General features: G+C 34.8%; 1 protein-coding gene across 20 annotated transcripts in view; it reads right to left on the bottom strand.

Moving 5' to 3' along the window:
* Positions 1-22,108, bottom strand: part of PUM2 (pumilio RNA binding family member 2) — an 89,871-nt gene that overhangs the window by 4,226 nt on the left and 63,537 nt on the right. For 11 of the 20 annotated variants that reach the window (XM_069495059.1, XM_069495051.1, XM_069495060.1 and 8 more), the window contains 7 exons: positions 11,496-11,763; positions 9,281-9,410; positions 5,818-5,946; positions 2,983-3,120; positions 2,238-2,363; positions 1,894-2,015; positions 1,198-1,390 (listed from right to left, as the gene is read on the bottom strand). In XM_069495059.1, the coding sequence (XP_069351160.1) occupies positions 1,198-1,390; positions 1,894-2,015; positions 2,238-2,363; positions 2,983-3,120; positions 5,818-5,946; positions 9,281-9,410; positions 11,496-11,763 (1,106 nt within the window). Of the gene's footprint in view, positions 1-1,197; positions 1,391-1,893; positions 2,016-2,237; positions 2,364-2,982; positions 3,121-5,811; positions 5,947-9,280; positions 9,411-11,495; positions 11,764-22,108 lie in introns of all 20 variants that reach the window. The other 9 variants (XM_069495055.1, XM_069495047.1, XM_069495056.1 and 6 more) reach the window with 1 other exon arrangement.

The raw sequence follows: 22,108 nt of genomic DNA, 5'->3' as shown, positions 1-22,108 counted from the left end.
AGTACATCAAATTAAAGACGAATTTTAAAAATCAGAAGGCCAAAACACGTTTATGGCTGGAAGCGATCTTAAGAGATCACTTTCTAAATGAGGTGAGGTTCAAACAGGTTATGTTCTTCATTTCATGTTTCCTAAAGGAATACATTTAGAAAAAGAGCAAGAGTATTCAAAATGTTACTTCTTTCAGTATTCTTTTTAATACTAAGTCTTCATATTGCAATAGATGATTTCTTTCTTAAAGAGGCATTAGATTCTAGTAGGATGATACAGAGAGTTAACAGTGTGAACGGAAAGTATTAGGAGTTAGTGCTACCCAAAAAGAAATCAACATAAAATTCTCTTCAGAAAAATGTATTAAAGTCAATGTTCACCCATGTAATATAATATAGTAAATTAGTAAATCAAGTGTAGTCTGCCCTCCATACCCATGGGTTGGGTTCTGCATCCATGGATTCAACCAAATGTGGATCAAAACTATGTAATACACACACACACATTTTTTTTTTTTAGAAGAAAGAAGTTGACAGTTTTAAGTTTAAATTGACAGAAAGAAAGAAAAAAAAAAGAAGGCGCACACCTATAATCTCAGCTACTTGGGAGGGTGAGGCAGGAAGATTGCTTTAGCCCAAGGATTCGAGACGAGACTAAACAATACAGTGATATAGTGAGACCTCTATCTCAAAAAAAAAAAAAAAAAAGTTAAGTCTGTACTAAACAGACTTTTCTTGTCATTGCTTCCTGTATTGTAAACAATACAGTATAACAACTATTCACATAGCATTTATATTGTATTAGGTATCATAACTAATAGAGAGATGATTTAGTCTATGGAAGAATGTGCATAGGTTATATGCAAATACTGTGTCATTATATATAAGAAGGAACTTGAGCATCTGTGGATTTTGATATCCATGGGTGCGGGGAGGGGGTGTTCCTGGAACCAACCCCCAGGGGGGATAACTGAGTATTTAAATAAGATGGGGGAAGAAAGAACAATGCCAAACATTGGTAAACAGATGACTAATCAATATGATTACCTTAAGAATTTAATAAAAGGGTAAACCATACCAACATCTGCCAAAGTTATCCATCAATTTTAATTTTTTTATCCAGTTATAATACATGAAGAAATTAAATCCAAGAGAAATTAAATGTGTAGCCTGAAGTTACAGATAAATCAGGTTAGCAATATATTACCTTGTGCATGATTATTTTTCTCTGAGCAGGTTCAGCCATATCAATCATCTTTTGAACCACATAATTGGCATACTGGTCCTTCATCATGGTGTATAAGGCACTGTGAGGACCATCATTCTGGCAGCAAACTTCATCAATCAGTAAAGCTCTCTCAGCACGGGAGGCATGAGTAACACACTTTTCTACTACATTGCTAAAAATTAAAGTAGATAAGATTTTGTTAATTCTTTCTTTCTACCAAAATTTTCTTGACTTTTGGAATCAAGAATCTACTCTGATGCAGTAGTAAACAGAAGAGTCAAGATGGGATTCTCTTGTCTTGTGATTGCTTTTAAAACAGAAATTGGCATCATGGGACATTACATATTAAAATTATAATTTAAAAAAGGCAATTACATCATTAGTAAGTTCTGAGACTTTCAAGAACATGTACTGAATAAATTTGCATTTCCTTACAGGTCTTGTAGATAAATGATTTTTTTAAATACAGACTTCAACAATAGTATTATATGGGCAAAATAAATTTGTTATGTCGATTTTTAAAAAGTAAAAGCAATGTTCTGTATGTGCTTTTTAACACCACCAAAAAAGACAGTAAGTAGTTCAATGATATAGTCTACATCCATTTTTGTGCTTACTAATAAAAGCCAAGAAATTCAAAGAATTGAGCCCTGGAATTAGAAAATACAGCAATACCTGGCAAATTTGTGTTGACTCAGGGCTAAGACCTTTCCTCTGATTTCGGAAACAATTTTACTCTTGTCTTCAGGTCGACCATGTTCCAGTACATGCTGAATAACATAATTGCCATACTGATCCTAAGGACAAATATTTAAAAGTTACTTCACCTAAGTCATTCCTTAAGAATAATGATTACTCTTTAAAAAGATATTAATAATTTTGTCTAAACATCCTATAGTATAGTCAGAAGAATAGGCTTTGTTTCACTCTTTCTATAATATTTAATAGCATATTTCTTTTAAAAATCAGAAAAATTTCCAAATATATATAAACATTTCAAATTATTAGGTAATTTATACCTGTACCAACTGTTCTGTATGTTGGTGGAGTTCTTCTAAGATAGGTAGGGTCTGTTCTGCAGTGCAATGTTCTAGGATGCGCTGAATTACTCTGCAGCCATAAGGATGAGTTGAAAGCACAAACACCTTAATAAAATGTAAAAAATTATTATTTGCATTCTCTCACATTTTTTAACAGTTTTATGAGGCACAGAGGTTTTTGACAACACCTAGAATTAGTTGAAAATAGAAGGGTGATGGATTCACATTTAATATGACCACCACGTTGGCAAAGACTGGGATGTGGGAGGAGGGAGCGCTCAATTTAGGAGCTAAAGGTATTCTGATCTAAAGGAACCTAACCAGAAGATTAATGAACGGCCGAGAAGAGAGAAGGTAGTTTAACATTTAATTAAATGCCATTAATTACTATGTATTTTCTGTATTACTATACAGTCTTAAGTCTCCTTCCCTCCTCCTCCTCCACGAGGAAATCTGGAAAACACTGGTTTACATTCTAATAGCAATTACCTTTACTTCTTAAAGTAATGTGATTATAACTTGTATTTCTACATTTTGCAGGTTCAAAAAAATGAAGCTATCTACTAACTCTAGAAGGAGGACGAAATTAATGCACATTTACTATTTTGTCTCCTATTTTTATATCCGAGTGCTGTGTTTTATCTTGTGACTTACGACAAATGTGTTAACTTTCAAAATTCTAAAATAATGTCCTAACAAATCAGAAGCCAAAACTCAATCTTACTTGTCCTTTGAAAGCATCAATGATGAACTGCAGTGACTGTGGTTGAACACATTCAATACATTTTTGTACAACATGGTTTCCATTCTGATCTTTCACACATTTGAGTACATGACCATCTAACTCCTTTACCATTTCACTCTGTAAAAGAGAAGATACCATTTAAATAATTCTCTCAATAAATAACATAATCAAATTAAAAATACTAACTGGCCTGGGAACAAAGTATACTCAAAAAGTATTTCCTATTTGTATTTTTTTTTTAATATATAGAAGTTTAAAGTATTTTTCCTTGAAGTATAATTAGTAGAAACCAATGAAGGTAAAAATTACTAAAATGGGCCATGCACGGTGGCTCATGCCTGTAATCCTAGCACTCTGGGAGGCCGAGGCGGGCGGATTGTTTGAGCTCAGGAGTTCAAGACCAGCCTGAGCAAGAGCAAGACCCCGTCTCAACTAAAAATAGAAAGAAATTATATGGACAACTAAGAATTAGCCAGGCATGGTGGCACATGCCTGTAGTCCCAGCTACTCGGGAGGCTGAGGCAGGAGGATTGCTTGAGCCCAGGAGTTTGAGGTTGCTGTGAGCTAGGCTGACGCCACGGCACTCTAGTCCAGGCAACAGAGCAAGACTCTGTCTCCAAAATAAGAAAAAAATTACCAAAATGTATTTTGTGGGATTATAATGTGAATGATACATGTTGAAATAACCTGGTGGTGCTGAATTTGCTCTATTTAAGCTGTCTTCACTGCATATATCATCCACTAATTGTTCTCAGTTGGTAAACTCATATAACTAATTCAGACTTCTACATTTTTTGCCCTACTTATCATCCCCTCCAAAGGAATTATTTTTAATGGCTGCAGAAGTCTACCAAGTGCATGGAAAAAAGTAAGGAATTGAGCACATGTGGTTCATGTGATTGTCACATATTATCTCAATAATTCCCGTAAGGGAAGAAATTATTATTGGGCATTTTTGTTCTTCCTGATGCTCTTATAATAAAGAACTTCCTAGCTTTCACCATTAATAATCTACGTGCCTAATTAGAGCAATAAAAATGGTACTGTGGAGAAATGGAGCACGCACACTTAGTCTAAAGGAATTCACATTTAAGTATCTTTCACCCAAAGAACTCTCAGCTACATTCTGACATAATTGGGGAAGAATCCTACTAAGCTACAACACAGATGTTTATGTATAAATTAAAATAAACTAAATCACAAAATCAAACATACTTAAGAATCCAAATAAATATAATACCATTATTCATTAACTGGTTCACCCAAGACTTACTCCCAATGCTATATATGTTTAAATATCAAAGACATTTAAAATATCTATACCAATTTGACACGTGGCAGAGAAGTTCTATGGTTTTAAGTAACCAGATTTGTTTCTCTTTCTCCATTGTGACATATCTCCAATTACTCTGAAACTCAAGATTTCCTCTGGAGGAATAACTGTATTTTCTCACAGATTTTTAACGTTCTGATTAATGTATATACATGTACAAATACGTAACCATCCATCCACATAATACCATTGTTTTTAATTCTAGAATTTACTTTTATTGTATGAGAGTCAAGCTGATCTCTTTATATCATGAACTGCAATTATCTTTTAAGAAATAATGATTTCCTTCACGCTTATGTTTTCATTGTAATACATAAATTATGTATAGAAAATAGTATCTACTTGGGGTTAATTTCATATTTAAAATCTGTTTATTCTTGTGTAAGAACCCCACTAATTAGTGTTGCTTCACAGTATATTTTAAAAATCTGGTGGATCAGCATTTATCCTCATTCCCTAATCTCAATATTCTACTCCATTTAAAATAACTGTAACAATTATTTTGATCAGTTATCCCCCCTTAAAAGGCCCACAAATACATGGTTGGATTTGCATCAATCCTTTATTAACTTAAAATATTTAGACTTTCCAAGAACACAGAATATTTCTCACTTAATTTATATATTCTCTCAAAAAATTATAAATCTTGTTAAGAGGATTCTTAGGTTACTTTTCTGTTGAGCTAGATTTCAAAAAAAATTATATATATATATATTTTTAATTGGCATATAGTAATGCTTTTGTTGCTAAAAATTTTCTTCTTCTTTTTTTTTTTTTGAGACAGAGTGTCACTGTGTTGCCCGGGCTAGAGTGCCGTGGCATCAAGCTCACAGCAACCTCAAACTCCTGGGCTTAAGCAATCTCCCTGCCTCAGTCTCCCCAGTAGCTGGGACTACAGACATGCACCACCATGCCTGGCTAATCTTTTTCTATATGTATAATTTTAGCTGTCCAGATCATATCTTTCTATTTTTAGTAGAGTCAGGATCTCGCTCTTGCTTAGAGCTGGTCTCGAACTCCTGACCTCGAGCGATCCTCCTGCCTCGGCCTCCCAAAGTGCTAGGATTACAGGCGTGAGCCACTACACCCGGCCAAAAATTTTATTCTTCTTTAAAAAATTTTTTACATTCCTTTTTAAGGCTGAGTAATACTCCATTTTATTCTTATAACAGAAACATTATATACAACCCAAATAAACACTGGAAATAGTAAAACGCATTCTGATTTTACAGAAAATCAAATAAGATAGTAAAAACAGCCATCATTTAGTATTCTGCTTGGCACATAGTATGTACTCAAATATCTTCATTTAGAAATGATCTGCTTTGTAACTTTTAATTAGTATTGTGCTATTTGAGACATTTAAAAATATTTTAGTCTAGTTGTGGAAATATTTACTCATTTCAAGATTATTCTAAGATAAAAAATAATTTAAAAATTGAATAAAATAATACAAAAATTTTGTCTTAACTTACAATTACCTGCTGGTCAGATGAAATAGACTCTAATGCTTTCTGAATAACACGGCAGCCATACATCTGCAAGGCTAAGGGTAGAACATGACCACGAATACGAGTAGCCAAGGCTAATTTTTGATCCAAACTTCCAAACTGACAGAAAAGAATATAATATTAATAAAAAGTGACCATAACATTACTTTGTTAAACTTGAATAAGACAGTGTTTGCAGCCCGTTGAATCTGTTTTTAAAATAATACCTTTGGGTAAGTATTCAGGAAGTAGCTAATTAAGACAGACTTAGGCTGCAATAATAATTTTGCTACTTTTTGGGGGTTAAGTCATACTAGCTAAAATTTCCTTGTTACTATAGATCAACCACCTTTAAAAGTAAACACCTTCATCCTTCACTCCTAACAAACAAAATCCCCATCTTTAATATATAAACTTCTGAGCCATATATTCAGGCCACTAAAACTCTCTCACTCAGACAATTCTCAAACTATATTCTGATGTAATTGAGGAGAAAATCTGTTAAGTCAAGCTACAACACAGATGTTTATCTAAAAATTTGCTAAGTTACAAGATAAACCACATCTACAAATCCAAATAAAGACTATCATTCATTAACTGGTTCACCTAAGACTTACTCCCAACACTTTAATTTTCAAATATTCATCAGGATTAATATTAAACTTTTCATTTAAAGTAGGCTCATATATTTAAAATTTTTTATTGTATCTTGCTCTTGCTCTATAATCCTATCTTTTCTCCTCAATAAACCTCATTTCATGCTTACCTTTAAAAATTTTTTATTGTGATAAAATATGTATACTCCATAAAATATGTCATTTTAACGATTTTAAAATATGTATTAGGTCATTAAATATGAAATGTCCAATTTCAAATCAAAAGTGTAGATTATTATATCTCAAACAAGAAGCAGTACAATTATTCAAAGTGTGCACCTGAAGTATTGACACAGTTTTGCCATCTTAATGGTAGCTTTTTTATGCCAGCAGCAATGAAGTCTGGAGAGCAAGTGGCGATGAAGTAGCAAAAGACGTTTTCCACAGCTTGTTGAGAATGGAATATTTTTCCTTGCAAGAAGTGATCCAAAGCCTGGAAGAAGTGGTAATCAGCTGGTGCAAGGTCTGGTGAATACAGTGGATGACAAGAGAGTTTTTAAGTCCAGCTTCTGTAGTTGAGCAGCCTTATTTGTGCGACATGTGGTTCAGCATTGTCTTGCAAGAGAATTGGCCTGTCTCTATTGACCAATCTCGAGCTGCTTAATCGCAAGCATCCTCATCATTTTTGTCCAACTGGTTGCAGAACACGTCCGGTGTAATTGCCTGACCAGGTTTCAGGAAACTGTAGTGGATAATACCAGCGCTGGACCACCAAACAGACACCATTAGCTTTTTGGATGAGTATTTGGTTTTGGACTGTGTTTCAGCACTTCGTCTTTACCCAACCATTGTATCAAACACTTGTGATTGTCGGGAAAAACTTCATTTTTATCACACGTAACACATTGCCTTTATGTCGTGACAGCTAAGAAAGGCGAGCTTTGAGATGATTTCTGACACTCATTTAATTCATGTGGAGCCCATCCATCCAGCTTCTCTACCTTGCCAATTTGTTTCAAATGGTCCCATTTGAATAGTAATGTCAAACCTTGCTGCTAATTCACACATAGGTTGAGATGGATTCACTTCACTGTGGCTTTCAGCTCATCATCCACCTTGGTCTCAGGTCACCTATGGGGCTCATTTGCCACATCCTTCCCAAACACTTGGTTGTTATTTAGAGCTGTCTGTGCTGCATTGGTTCCATGATGGAACTCATATTAAAAAATAACAGGAATTTTTGACTTATGCATGGTTTCACAAAAATTGTTCTGAAAATACTTGAAAGATAACCACAAGCCAAAAATATGCCTTTGAAAGACTGACGATGTACTTTCACAATAAACATGAAACAGGTGTCAAAGTGGAATGTCTGCGATATTAAGTGTCAAACTTTGTACTTAAGGAAATTGGACATTTCATACTTAACCTAATATTTCAGTAGTGCTAATTACATCACACTGTTGTACAACCATCACTGCTGTTGGCTGCTGTTTCCAACTCTCTCCCACAGCCTCAAACAGAAATGAGTTTAACAATAACGTTCTACTCCCCTTTTCCTCCAGCCGCTGGGAAGCCCTAATCTATAATACCTTATGTCTCCATGAATTTGCTACTCCAGACATTTCATACAGGTAGAACCCTATAATGTTTGTCCTTCTTTGGCTTTTTCTACTTAATGTTTTCAAGGTTCTTCCGTGTTATAGCATGTTAATTCCTTTTCTTGGCTGTACCATTTTACATTTCCACCAGAAATGCACAAGTTTTCAATCTCTCCACACTTTTACCTACACATTTTACATGGTTTTACATTTTAAAAATTTTATTAGTCGTCACCCAGGCTAGAGTGCAGTGGTGCGATCATAGCTCACTGGAGCCTCCAACTTCTGGGCTAAAGTGAAGCAATCCTACTGCCCAGCCTCCGAAGTAGCCGGACACCACTAAGCCCAGCTATTTTTTTTTTTTTTTTAATTTTTTATGTTGTAGAGACATGGTTTCCCTATGTTGTCCAGTCTAGTTTCGAACTCCTGGCCTCAAGTGATCTTCCTGCCTCAGCCTCCCAAAGAGTTGGGATTACAGGTGTGAACCACCATGCCTGGTATTTTTCCTTTTCTTTTTTAAATTACATCCTATAATAGGCATAAAGTGGTATCTTGCTGTGATTTTGATTTGTATTTCCCTATTGATTTAAGGATGTTGAGCATTTTTTCATGGTTTATTGGCCATTTGTATTATCTTCTATGGACAAATGACTGTTCAAGTCCTTTATCCATTCTTTAATTGGGTTATCTGTCTTTTTGTTGTTGAGTTTTAGATTTCTTTATATATTCTAGATATAAAATCCTTACCAGATACTGGCCAGGTGCGGTGGCCCACACCTGTAATCCTAGCACTCTGGGAGGCCGAGGCGGAGGATCGCTTCAGCTCAGGAGTTCGAGACAAGCCTGAGCAAGAGAGAGACCCCCGTCTCTACCAAAAATAGAAAAATTAGCCTGGCGTGGTGGGCCATGCCTATAGTCCCAGCTACCCAGGTGGCTGAGGCAGAAGGATTGCTTAGAGCCCAGGAGTTGGAGGTTACAGTGAGCTACAATGATGCCACTATACTCTACCCAGGGCGACAGTCAGACTGTGTCTCAACAAAAAGACCAAACAAGACAACTGAACACCCTTCCCCACAGCACCCCTGCCCCGTTCATTTAAAAAAAAAAAAAAAAATCTTTACCAGATACATATTTGTAAATATTTTCTCCCAGATATACAGCTATTTTTATAAGAAATTATTGTTATAGAACTTCCAGAGCTTTTCTTAGCATTATTTATATAGCTGCATGGACACACAAATATGCATGCATGCTTACCTCAAAAAACTTCTGTATAACATAGTTGCCAAAAACATCCGTCATTAATTGATAGGCTGCTTGTAGAATTTCATTAAATACCATCTGTCGCTCAGCTGGAGTAGCTCTCTCTAACTTTTGCTGTATGAATCTATGTGGGAAAAAAATTTAAATGGCATAACAATAAGTTGAAAGCAAGATCTGCAATTCTCTCTCTTACTTGACTATTATATTCCCCCCTTCCACGTGTTTACACAAATAAAAGTATTTCCAAAAATAGTATTAACACACTATATACTGTAGGCTGCTGGTTTACAACAAAAAGGACAAAGGTTATAAGAACGTTTCTTTGTAACACTTTAACTTAAAATATAGTTAGACAAACACAAAACCTGGACATAAAGATGTTTAATCTTTCTTAGGTTAGTTTGGTTATATCATAATAAAAGAAAAAGAACATTGCAAAAATTTGCTTGGTTGTTCATTTTTCACAGTACACATTATTAAATATCTTCTTCTAGACCATAATAAAAGAAATAAAATTCACCCAGTATGAACGAACTAAGCTAGCCACTGTGGGTGATGCAAGGTTCATTTGCTATTCTTAAGGAACTTCCAAATACGGTCATGCACTGCACTACAATGTTTTGATCAATGATAAGAGGAGCATATACTATGGTGGTCCCCTAAGATTAAAATGAAGCTGATAAATTCCTAATGACCAGTGAGACTTTGATCAATATGTGTTTGGGGTCATGTAGGTATATATACAAACCTACCGTGCTGCCAGTTGTTTAAGTATAGCACACAGAATTACAACAGTGCATAATGCTTTATAATGGTAACAACTATGTTATGGTTTATTTATTTACTATACTTTTTAAAGTATACTCCCTCCTCTACATACAAAAAAACAAAAGTTAACTATAAACAGCCTCAGGCAGGTCCATCAGAAAGTATTCCAGAAGAAGGCATTGTTATCATAGATGACAGCTCCATGCTTGTTATTGCCCCTGAAAACCTTCTAGTGGGATAAGACATGGATGTGAACGACAAGATACTGATGATCCTAACTTTGCGTAGGCCTAGGAAATGTTTGTCTTTGACTTAGTTCTTAACACAAAAGTTAAAAAAAAAAAAAATTAAAAATAGAAAAAGCTTAAATATGGATGCAAAGAAGGAAAATATTTTGTATAGCTATACAATGTGTTTTAAGCTAAGTGCTATTACAAAAGACTCAACAAGTTTAAAAATTTTCAAAGTTTATAAACTAAAAAAGTTATCAGCTATTCATTTTAAAAAATTATAGTAAGCTACGGTTAATTTGTTATTAAAGAGAAAAATTTTACATAAATTTAGTGTAAGCTGAGTGTTTAGTGTAAGCTGGGTTTATAAAGCCTGCAGTAATGTCCAGTCCCAGTCATGTCCTTAGGCCCTTTAAACTCACTCACTGACTTACCCAGAACAACTTCCAGTCCTGCAAGGTCTATACAGGGTAAGTGCTCTATACAGGAGTACCATTTATCTTTTAGACTGTATTTTTACTGGACCCTTTTCTATGTTTAGATACATAAATATTTACCATTGTGTTACAACTACCTACAGTATTCAGTACAGTAACATGTTATACAGGTTTGTAGCCTAGGAGCAACAGGCTGTAACACATGGCCTAGGTGTATAGCCTATCCCATCTAGGTTTGTATAGGTATACTCTATGTTTGCACAATGACACATTTCTCAGAACATATCCCCATTGTTAAATGATGCATGACTATATAGGGAGGTAAAATTTGTATGCAACTATCTAACTTACAATTTTTAAAAAATTTGAAGTTTACCTTAAAACCACACACACACAAAATCTTACATTTACTAAATGTGTTAGTATTCTATTTTCCTATCTTGAGAATGCTAATTCACATGTATCTCTCAAGCATTATATCTATTTAATGTAAAAAGGCAGCAAATTTTCCTATAAGAAATGTGAATTATTTCAATCTAAGCCAAGTCACCTTGAATACCAACCTATAAAGCAATGCAAAAGCATTTAACATTGTTGGTTTTTTTTTTTTAAGACAAACTATACATCAGGACACTCAAGTGCATAAATGTCATTCAGAAACAATGTAATCAAAATAACAGAAAAAACAGGCACTACTATATTTTCATTATAAAAACACTCTCATAGAAGAAAACTGGGACACCATAAAAAAACATGGTAGAAAATATCACCTACCTAGAACCATGCTGGTCTTGAGAAAACTCAACTATATGTCCAATCAAGTCTCTAAGTTGAAGGTTTGGGAAGCGGTTGTTTCTGAAATCTTCCAATAATCTACTGCGGCCAGAAGGCATAATATCAGACCTATTATACCGAAGCCGAGAAGGAGGAAAGAGCTGGCTGCTGGAGCTAAATAGACTGGAAGCGCTTGAAGCACTTCGATATTTTGCTTCTGCTCCAGGTGCTGCAGAGATATATCGACCACTACCATTTGTCAGTCCTCCTACAACAAAGCAGCTGTGGTCAGCAAATATTTTTAAAAGTTGTTCCTCATAACAGTTAAACTACAAATTCAGTCAATAAAGAAATATTCTCCCACTAATTCCTATTTGTTGTGACAGGAAATTAAAATTGGAAGAGAAAATCTCACACATATACTTATGTATTTGGCCCTATGAAAAAAAGAGACTAGAAAACACAAAGGAAAAAAAAAACTTATTTGTTTTTTGGCAGCTTAAAGTGTAATTACAAGATCTAGTATCATATGCACTCAAGGCAATACCAGAATACTGAAAGTACCAACAGAATTTTCAATTATGTTAACAAGCAAGTTTAAGTAGCTGGCAAACTTAGATTTTAAGCACACATTGAAATAGTGTGATTGAAATTCATTTGCATTGTTAATAAATAACACTGTGTTGAATCTGTACTTTTGAGGAAAATATTTAAAATGTATTAAGTCTTATATACTTCTATGTAAAGACAAATCATTTCTTAGTTCACCCACTGACTGAAGTTTTATAAAAAGCCATATTAAAGTAAATCTAAATTACACACTATTTTTAAAAAGATTTTTAATTTTTTTATTGAAAATACTTGCCATAAAAATACTATTATTTTGCAGACAAGAAATAGTAGTAATAAACAGCAATTATTATTTCTATAGCCTTAATCATTTAAGACAAATGAATAAAAAGCCTCTTTATGTTCAATTATAAACAAGAAAATTAAAGGGCAATCCAACAGAAAAAATAAATACAAGCAGGATATTATTTTTATTACAAATAACAGTTTAAAAGTACTTGACAGTGTCCTTTTAAAAAAGAAAAATGTAACCACAATCGCAAAATGCAGATTTAGTAGCTCAGACAAACAAAAACCACCAGCTTTATACCATTAACTCTATGTGGAATAGTGCTATTATACAATCCAGGCCACAGGGTATGGATGATCCCAAGGACACACTGTCAGTGCAAAGCTATAAAGAGGCATTAAAGGCCAAAAAGAATTACAAGGACAGGGAGCAGTAAAAGTTATAATCCTGGAGGGTGAACTGGGTTAGAGCATTCCTCTTATTTTCTGTCTCTACTGCCCTAGCTTTATTTTTCTTCATTATATAACAAATTATATACTATATCATACATTTATTTATTTGAATCCCCAACTCCTTCTACAATGTGTCATAATATTATGTTCAATTACATGCTAGATATCCAGTGTCTACAGTAACGTCTAGCAGACAGTAAGTGGGTGCATAAATATTTACTAAATGACAACTAGAGGGCACAAACATTTTACACAGCATCAACTGCCTATGATTTAGTTCTGAAAGATCCTGTAAACAGCGTGTAATTTAACAACCATCTTATATACCAGAATCACTAACTACAAATTCTTGTTTGTTCCAGTTCTACGTAAACTATCTCAACACCCACGTATGATATTCAAAATGTCAAAGAGTTCAGTGTTTCAATACTATCTCACTACTGCCAATTCTTCAACTCCCCATTATTTCTGTTTATGTAGTTTAAAGAATTGTTCATAACAATAAATGATCACTAGCCCATTTGATTCTTTAACAATACATCAGATGACTTCTACAAATACTACTATAACTGGGTAGTAGTATCACATCCCACACATTGCCACAGGGATTTTTCTAGTATCCATGTCCTTTCTGTAGGGTAAGGGTGTTTTGCTTATCATTCCAATCTGTTTTTTATACATATCAATTATATTTTTTCCTTTCAAAGGCCATTTGGTGATATCATTTTATGATAAAAATCTACAGCATCCTGCTAGAGTACATCTTCTAAAACCTTCAACCTAGTTTTCAAGTCATTATCTCAAATCTATTTCTCACACAAATTTCCTAGTAGTACCCTAAGTGCTCATCTTCTCTCCCTTATTCGTTACAATTTCTATGCCATTGCTTATCATCACCTCAAACATAAGGCCTAATCTTATCCTTAATGCGCTAAAGATTTTCAACACCAAATTCAATATACATACTTACCCTAGGATATGACTAAGCCAGTTTGATTTCGTACCTTCCAAGTATCCTACCAATGTCTAGTGGGAATTTCTCCCATATCTAGATATTCTTTGATTCTAACAGCTGCCAACACCAAACTCCTGATGTACCTCTGTGTGACAATCATCTAATAATGCTAAACTGCATTTAGTTTTTTTTTTTTTTTTTTTTGAGACAGAGTCTCACTCTGTTGCCCAGGCTAGAGTGAGTGCCGTGGCGTCAGCCTAGCTCACAGCAACCTCAAACTCCTGAGCTCAAGGGATCCTCCTGTCTCAGCCTCCCGAGTAGTTGGGACTACAGGCATGCACCACCATGCCCGGCTAATTTTTTTTTCTATATATATTTTTAGCTGTCCATGTCATTTCTTTCTATTTTTTTTAGCAGAGATGGGGTCTCGCTCTTGCTCAGGCTGGTCCCGAACTCCTGAGCTCAAACGATCCACCCACCTCGGCCTCCCAGAGCGCTAGGATTATAGGCGTGAGCCACCGCGCCCGGCCTGCATTTAGTTTTAAAAACCTCAGACTTTCAATTCTAAAAGGCTAATAGGTCTTATTTATAAAACTGAAAAATTAATTTCATCCAGGGCAGGATACCATTCCTTACAAATTAAATAAGCAAAATGAAACCTAATTTATGATACAGATTAAACATTTAAAATTAGGTTGTCTACACATTGAAAGCAGGTTACCCAAAACCAGTTTGGAGATTTGAGGAACATTCCACAAAATGGGCTTTTACTCTTCAAAAACGTCAAGGTCATAAAATACAGAGAAACAGTTCAATACTAAAAATAGAGCTGTGACAATTTAATGTAATGTGCAGTTCTCAAGTGGGCCCCAAATCAATCAATCAATCTCCCTCCCTCCCTTTCTTATGAAGGACATGAATGAGAAAATTGACAAGTGAATAAAATTGGCTGACTTGATAATAATAAATCTGTGTTAACTTTCTGACTTTGATAATTGTGGTTATATGAAAGAATATCCTTGTTTTCAGGAAATATACACTGACATATTAATGAATAAGGGACATGATGCCTGCAACCTCCTTTCAAAAGTATCAGGAAAAAAATAACTTTTGTTGGGGAAGGGGTGAGGAGGAAAGAGAAAGATAAGGTAAATGTGGTAAATGATAACACTTGGAGAATATGGGTGACGGGTATTTTGGATTTTTTTAAAACTAATTTTGTAATTCTCCCATAAGTCTAAAATTATTCCAAAATTAGTTAAAGACAAATAGGTCACGCATATTCATACTTCTGCTGTTGGTAGTCTAAAAGTAGATTACGTTCTGCACAAACTATATTAAATGGATAACAGACCCTTTTACTTCATCATTCAGTACCCACTACCATTCACTACTTCTTAATCGTATTTGAATAGGAATATGTATAGGAAATGTAGATCATTACTATAATTTCATGGATATGGTCACTATGGTCTAAAAGTGATGTGGACCATCACATCACCATCAGCCAGGACTCCTAGGCCAGAGTTTATCACACAACAGTGTGCTGCCCTTATATGCTATTTACAAAAGTATCTTTCACATTTACTCATAACAACTCAATAAATGCAAATGCCTTATTATTTTACTAGTAGAAATAATAAGATTTTACAAGTTTTCATTAATTTCTTTAAGAAGTCTATTGTTTTAGAATCCTTCCCTATTAAATATCAGAAGTCAAAAAGACAAAAAAAAACAGAGTCTCCCTTGATATCTGTGGGGGACTGGTTCCAGGACTCGCTCAGATACCAAAATCTGTAGATGTTCAAATCCTGCAGTCGGCCCTTCTTATCAGTGGGTCCTGCATCCCGAGACTATCTGCAGATGCAGAACCCGTGGATCTGGAGGGCAGACTGTATTGGGAAAAACACAGGGAAGAAAAATAATATAACTACTCAAACAACCAAAAATAAAGAAATCTGATTAGCCTTTGCTTTTGATTATTTTCCACCCTGGGATTTGGAATGACAGCTACTCAATCTATCAGATATGTATATATATTCAAAAATAAATTCCTGAGCCTTACTCAAGACATACTGAATTACCCTTTTTGAACAATTTTTATTTTTAAAACAATCTACCGGAAGGTTATTCTGATAGCAGTGTTTGGGGACTAACAAATTAGAATCAAGATAATATAAAGCTTCATTTTACAAATAGGTTTTCAATTACTGATTTCAAATAAAAATGAAAAGTAGATTTGGGGTCCTAAAAAGGATACAACTACATATAGGCCACTAGAGAAGAGCCTGTTTCAGAAGGCAGGGCTCTGAAAATAAATGAGACGATAATGGAAGATGACCAGTTAGTTGCAGTAGGCAAGGAATCAAAGACACAGAATGAGTTGCTGGGAATAGTCTAACGTGAGGACAGTCTATTTTACAGCATTAATTTTAGTTACTTCTAGCCCATGAAGAGGTCCATTAATAATTTTAGTTCAGTATTTTCTCTCAGATTACCTTCCAAAAACAGGATTCGGATACTCAGAGTAGACTGTGATATCCTTGGATAATCTGACTTATTACTACATCTATCTACATGTTGCTTAAGTTTAGCGGGAAAACCTAAAGTTGAAAAGTGGGGGGAAAGACTTTAGAGCAGTGCTTCTCAATATGTACATGAATCTTGGTTACATATTTCTAAATACTCATAGTTATTACTATGTGCTAGACCTTGAGGGTCTATGGCATGTAGTAATTTATTACTTTGTTTTTTAAAGGCAACTATCCCTGAGACTAACTCAGCCTACCAGTTGCACATTAACATGGCCTTGTTACCCTCCCATACATGGTAACTTTTAAAAAGGCAGCAACCATTTATTGAACACTCTGTATTGGACACTGCAATAGGGAAATTTTGCATGAAATGCTGTACTGGATTGAGCTGTGCCCTCCAAAAGGTCATTTTTTTTAAATGATATAAGCCAATCAGTTGTGGTATTTTGTTATATTATGTGCTTCCAAGTTTTTCCAGCTTCTACCGATTATCCAATTGGCTAAGACCGGGCTACACTTGGGAAACAAGAGGCCAGACAATACAGGGTAGAATTGTGTCCCCCACCAAAAATATGTTCAAGTTCTAACTGCCTGTATCTGTGAATGTAAAGTTATTGGCAAAGAGGGTCTTTGCAGATGTAAACAAGTTAAAATGGGGTCATACTTAATTAGGGTGGGTTCTAATCCAATGACTAATGTCCTTATAAGAGGAGGAAAAATTGGATACAGAGACACAGAGAGAATGCCATGTGACAATGGAGGCAAACACTGGAGCAGTGTGTCCACAAACTAAGGAACACGAAGGATTGCCAGCAACCACCAGTAGAAAGAGGCAAGGAAAAACTGTCCTCTAGAGCCTTGAAGGGCCTTCAGTTGGCCGCGCCAACATCTTGATTTCAGAATTATAGCTTCAGAACTGTGAGTAGAATAAATTTCTGCTGTTTGAAGCCATCTGGTTATAGTAATTTGTTACAGCAGGCCTAGGAAGCTAATATGAATGTCCTCTATTTCTAATTAATAAAAGTTAATCCTATACTACTTGAAATACTATTACACATTTAAATAATAAAGTACACGCACACGAACAGTGAATGTTGAAATAAAGATAATAAAACATAGAAATATCACAATCGAATAAAGGAATAGTAAGACAATATTTCTTTCCAGATTAATATGTAAATGACAAGTGTGGGGTTTTTTCATTTTTCTCAGAATTTAAAAGTTTTTGCACATAAACACTGCATTTAAAGTAAAAATCTTTGTTTCTCTAAACTTGCAAGTGTTTGTCCTATTATTTTATGATACATTATTGTAACATCGCTGTATGAGAATGCCATCCTCTTAATTATCTATGAAACAAACATATCTCCACCATATCACTTATGAGACAACAGGCTTAGAGAACCCAAGTAACTTATTCAAGGAAGTACAGCTAATAATTAGACTGAATTTTTTACCATATGTCTGTGTAATTCACTTTAAAGTTTTTAGTTATATTCAGCTATACTTCCTGGAGAACATTTAATGCCACATGCCATTCTTAAATCTGAAAAATGACTGAAGTTACAAAGAGCATGAACTATATAAAATTTTTCTAATTAACAACTATATAGTTGCCATATAATGACACAAAAATTTTAATGGGAGAAAGATTAAGGCTACGGTAACTTTAAAACCCTAAGTAATCCTAGTTAAAAGTATAATCATCTTCCACATCATTTTAATAGGCTAATATAAACAGCATCGACATGTCAAGTGTGCTACCTATCTTAAATCTGTAAATTTTATGACAATATGTAAGCAAACATTAGATGCAAACTATACACCAAATGTTTTAAAACAGGAAATAAAAATCAGTTGTATCCATTCCTACTGCTCCTGATCCTTTTCTAAAAGCAATTTTCAAATCTTACCTTTTAGTCTCTACTGCTTAAACTTAAAAAAAAGTTAAGGGGAGACTATCACCACAGAAGGTATTTAATAATCCTCCCTCATTCATCAAAGAGCATTTAAAACAGGCTAAGTTTTACATATGAACTACATAGTCTTCAGGCTAGTATCACATCATTTCTATCAATAACCCAGCTTGCCAATTTCTATTATTCCATCAAAACGGGGTAGTTCTGTGCAGTTTCAAAAATTACCTATATTTACTAAAAACTACCCCACTCTGCAATTAATGAATATGAGGACACTTTTAAAAACTTACTCCCCTCAAGCCACTGCACACCAGCGTGGGTGACCCTGTTTTTTAAAAAACAAACAAGAAAAACAAAAAACTTACTCTCCTCCCCCTGAAAAAAAATTAGTAATAAGGTGAGCTTTTCCCCTGAGTATCTCAAATCACCCTTTCAGATTTGACCTGAATACTTTGGTTAACACATTCGGTATTAGTTTCATGATCACTAAACTAAGAAGGACTTATGTAATCTTAAGTTTTGCTTCAAAATTATGGATATTGGGGAAAATTTTGATTCCAGACAAACATTATGGGAACATTTATTTTCTCTCACGATGTGGCTGTTATAGTAGTGAGAAGAAGGCTGAACTGAGTAGGTACTGTGAAAGATGTAGTTAACCCAGAAAAACAAAAAACTTTACATACATGTAAAAACAAAAACTCCCCAACTGTCACATAATTTCATTTTAGTGCAATATCCTCAAGAGTATGATCCTAACACAACTGAACAGAGAACACATTGGTTGGGAAAGGCCAAATAATGCTTTTTAATGTAGAAATCTATGTAGGATACAAAACATTTTTTTTTTTTTTTTAAGAAAGGAAAGTAGCTAGTGTCTTTAAGAATAAAGTTGTCAACAAAACACAGAAAAACAAGCTGGGCATGGTGGCAAGCAGCTATAGTCCCAGCTACTTGGGAAGCTGAGGTGGGAGGATTGCTGAGGCTAGGAATTTGAAGCTGCAGTACACTATGATCAAGCCTGTGAATAGCCACTGCATTCCAGCCTGAATACAGCAAGACCCTGTCTCTTCAAAAAATAAGCAAATAAAACCACTGAAATTCAACTACTCAAACATTTACTGAAATCTGAATATTCTTAAAGTTGTAGAGAAAGGTCTCGGCTTTCTTGTTACTAATCTAGTGGGGAAAACAAACTAAGATGCAACTAATATAATCCGGTCTATAGTACTGGTACCAAAAAACCCATGAAAAATGATAATTACAATGGAAAGAATCAGTATGATTTTATAAGCGAATTATTATTATTATTATTATTATTTGAGACAGAGTGTCGCTCTGTTGCCCGGGCTAGAGTGCCATGGCGTCAGCCTAGCTCACAGCAACCTCAAACTCCTGGGCTCAAGCGATCCTCCTGCCTCAGCCTCCCGAGTAGCTGGGACTACAGGCATGCGCCACCATGCCCGGCTAATTTTTTCTATATATATTTTTCAACTGTCCAAATCATTTCTTTCTATTTTTAGTAGAGACGGGGTCTCGCTCTTGCTCAGGCTGGTCTCAAACTCCTGACCTCAAGGGATCCTCCCGCCTCGGCCTCCCAGAGTGCTAGGATTACAGGCGTGGGCCACCTCGCCCGGCCATAAGAGAATTATTAAATAAAGCATAGTAAGGCAATCGTATTACGATCATATTATAACTGCTGTTCTTGTCTGTATTTACCACAAAACTACAAACTTGATGATAGTGGATTAAGATGGTGATTTTTTTTTCCAGTTAAGCAGAGTCTGGCATGTAGGTATTTGATAATGGTTGAATGAATTAATAAGCAAAAATTCTAATTACACATAAAAATTCTCAAAAGGAGGCTAACTATGCAAAAGATAAACATAAAATAGTAATTAGTAACTATAAATAAAACTTGCTGTTTATACACTATTTAAGTATTTTAAAATATCACATAAAGGAGATTTTTATCAATTTTAATTTAAAAATTGACAGTAAAATATTTTAAGAACCCCTGAAGAACATTTAATTTGGGTTAAAGGTCAATTCGTAGCAAGTGTAAAACCAGAAAGAAGCCTATATAAATATACACTGACATTCAACACCCCCCATGAACAAAAAAATACACCCTAAACTTAGGGAACAAGATCCTTTTAATTTATTCAGGTAGATATTAGAAATAAAAGCATCCTTTGAGAGGCAGTATGATATTTAGAATAAGCCAGACAGATCTGAGCTCAAAATTTTTACTCTGCTTCATACTAACGTCATGACTACAAGTCACTTAGTTTCTTTAAGAATGAAATATGTGTGCGTGTGGTGGGAAAAAGAAGTCAAAGTTCACTTCTCATTTCGATATTTAATTGCTCCAGCACAACTTACTGAAACCACCATCCTTTTGCTATACACTGGTGGGGCACCTTGGTCACAAATCAGGTAACTAAATGAGCAGGTCTAGTTTTGGATATTCTATTCTGTTCCACTGGTCTATTTATCTATAGACCTATACTATACTTCTGCCAATACCACAATTTTAGTTATTGTATTCTTTATAAATTTAGGTATCTAGCAGTATTAAGTTCCCTAACTTTGTTCTTTAGTATTGTCTTGACTATGCTTGGTTCTGCTTTTCAGCTTAATTTCTTTTAGAAATCTGAAAAAATTTTGATAGCACTAAATCTATAGATCAATTAGTAAAAAGCTGGTATCTTCGACGTAGTGAGGAGTCTTTCAGCCAAAAGCACGGTTATGTCCTTGCATTTAAGTCTTCTTTAATTTCTGTCAGTGTTTTATAGTTTACAATGTACAAGACCTTGCCCTTTCTCATTAGATTTATTCCTAGGTACATCACAAGGAAACTCTCTCATGTGAAAATATTCTCTACATATATAATTTTGTAATACAATCCCAATAGATACATATGCTGCTTTCATTTTTAAGTAATTTGGCTAACGCTGCAAATCTCTCATGAAGCATATCTGCCTGTATTTTAAGAGCTACTTTTTGATCCTTAGTGTACATTATAAGCATAGTCCAATGATGTAAATTCCAGGTGAATTCTTGGTAAATTAAAGGAATTTTTTAGGCTGGGCACCATGGCTCACACCTGTAATCCTAGCACTCTGAGAGGCCGAAGCGGGAGGACTGCTTGAGGCCAGGGGGCTCAAGACCAGCCTGAGCAAGAGAGACCCCTTCTCTACTAAAAACAGAAAAATTAGCCAGGTGGAGTGGTGTGTACCTGTAGTCCCAGCTACTCTGGAGGCTGAGGTGGGAGGATAGTTGGGGGCTGCAGCAAGCTACGATGACACCACTGCGCTCCAGCCTGGGTGACAGAGCAAGACTCTGCCCCCCATCCCCCCAAAAAATTGAAAAAATAATCTCTATCAGTTCTTAGTAACTACAAATTATTTTCCATAAAGCCAAAGATGAATTTTTAACATGAACCCATACAGAGGTATCACATTTCAAAACAGAATCACATATAAAGTAAAAAAGTCACATGAACATGTACCTGGATATATTACAAAAGGTAATATCCCTAATAATAGATATAGCTGGTAAATTTAAAAGTTCAATTTTTCCATATTGTGTGAAAATGTTTTGAGGGCTAGGATTTAAACACAAAGTAATTAAGTAATATAAAGACTTACTTGCTAGCTCAATAAAAAGAAAAGATAGAGGAAAAAGTTGAGCAAGAAGCTGAAATGCAAACGTGAAGGAAAGGTAGGGTTAATGAAGCAAAAGGAAAACAATAAAATGACAGTAAATAATATATAAAATTAAGGTCAGCAAACTACATATCAAGGGGAAAAAAGCATTTTGAAACACATACAAAAAGAGATCAGCCTTTTCTATTTTCTGCCTTTCATCCCATAAGTTCTTTTTCAAAAA

Source organism: Eulemur rufifrons, chromosome 19, assembly GCF_041146395.1.
Source record: "Eulemur rufifrons isolate Redbay chromosome 19, OSU_ERuf_1, whole genome shotgun sequence".
NCBI lineage: Eukaryota > Metazoa > Chordata > Mammalia > Primates > Lemuridae > Eulemur > Eulemur rufifrons.
Note: the sequence above shows the minus strand (reverse complement) of the source record. Positions and strands in the feature narration are given on the sequence as shown.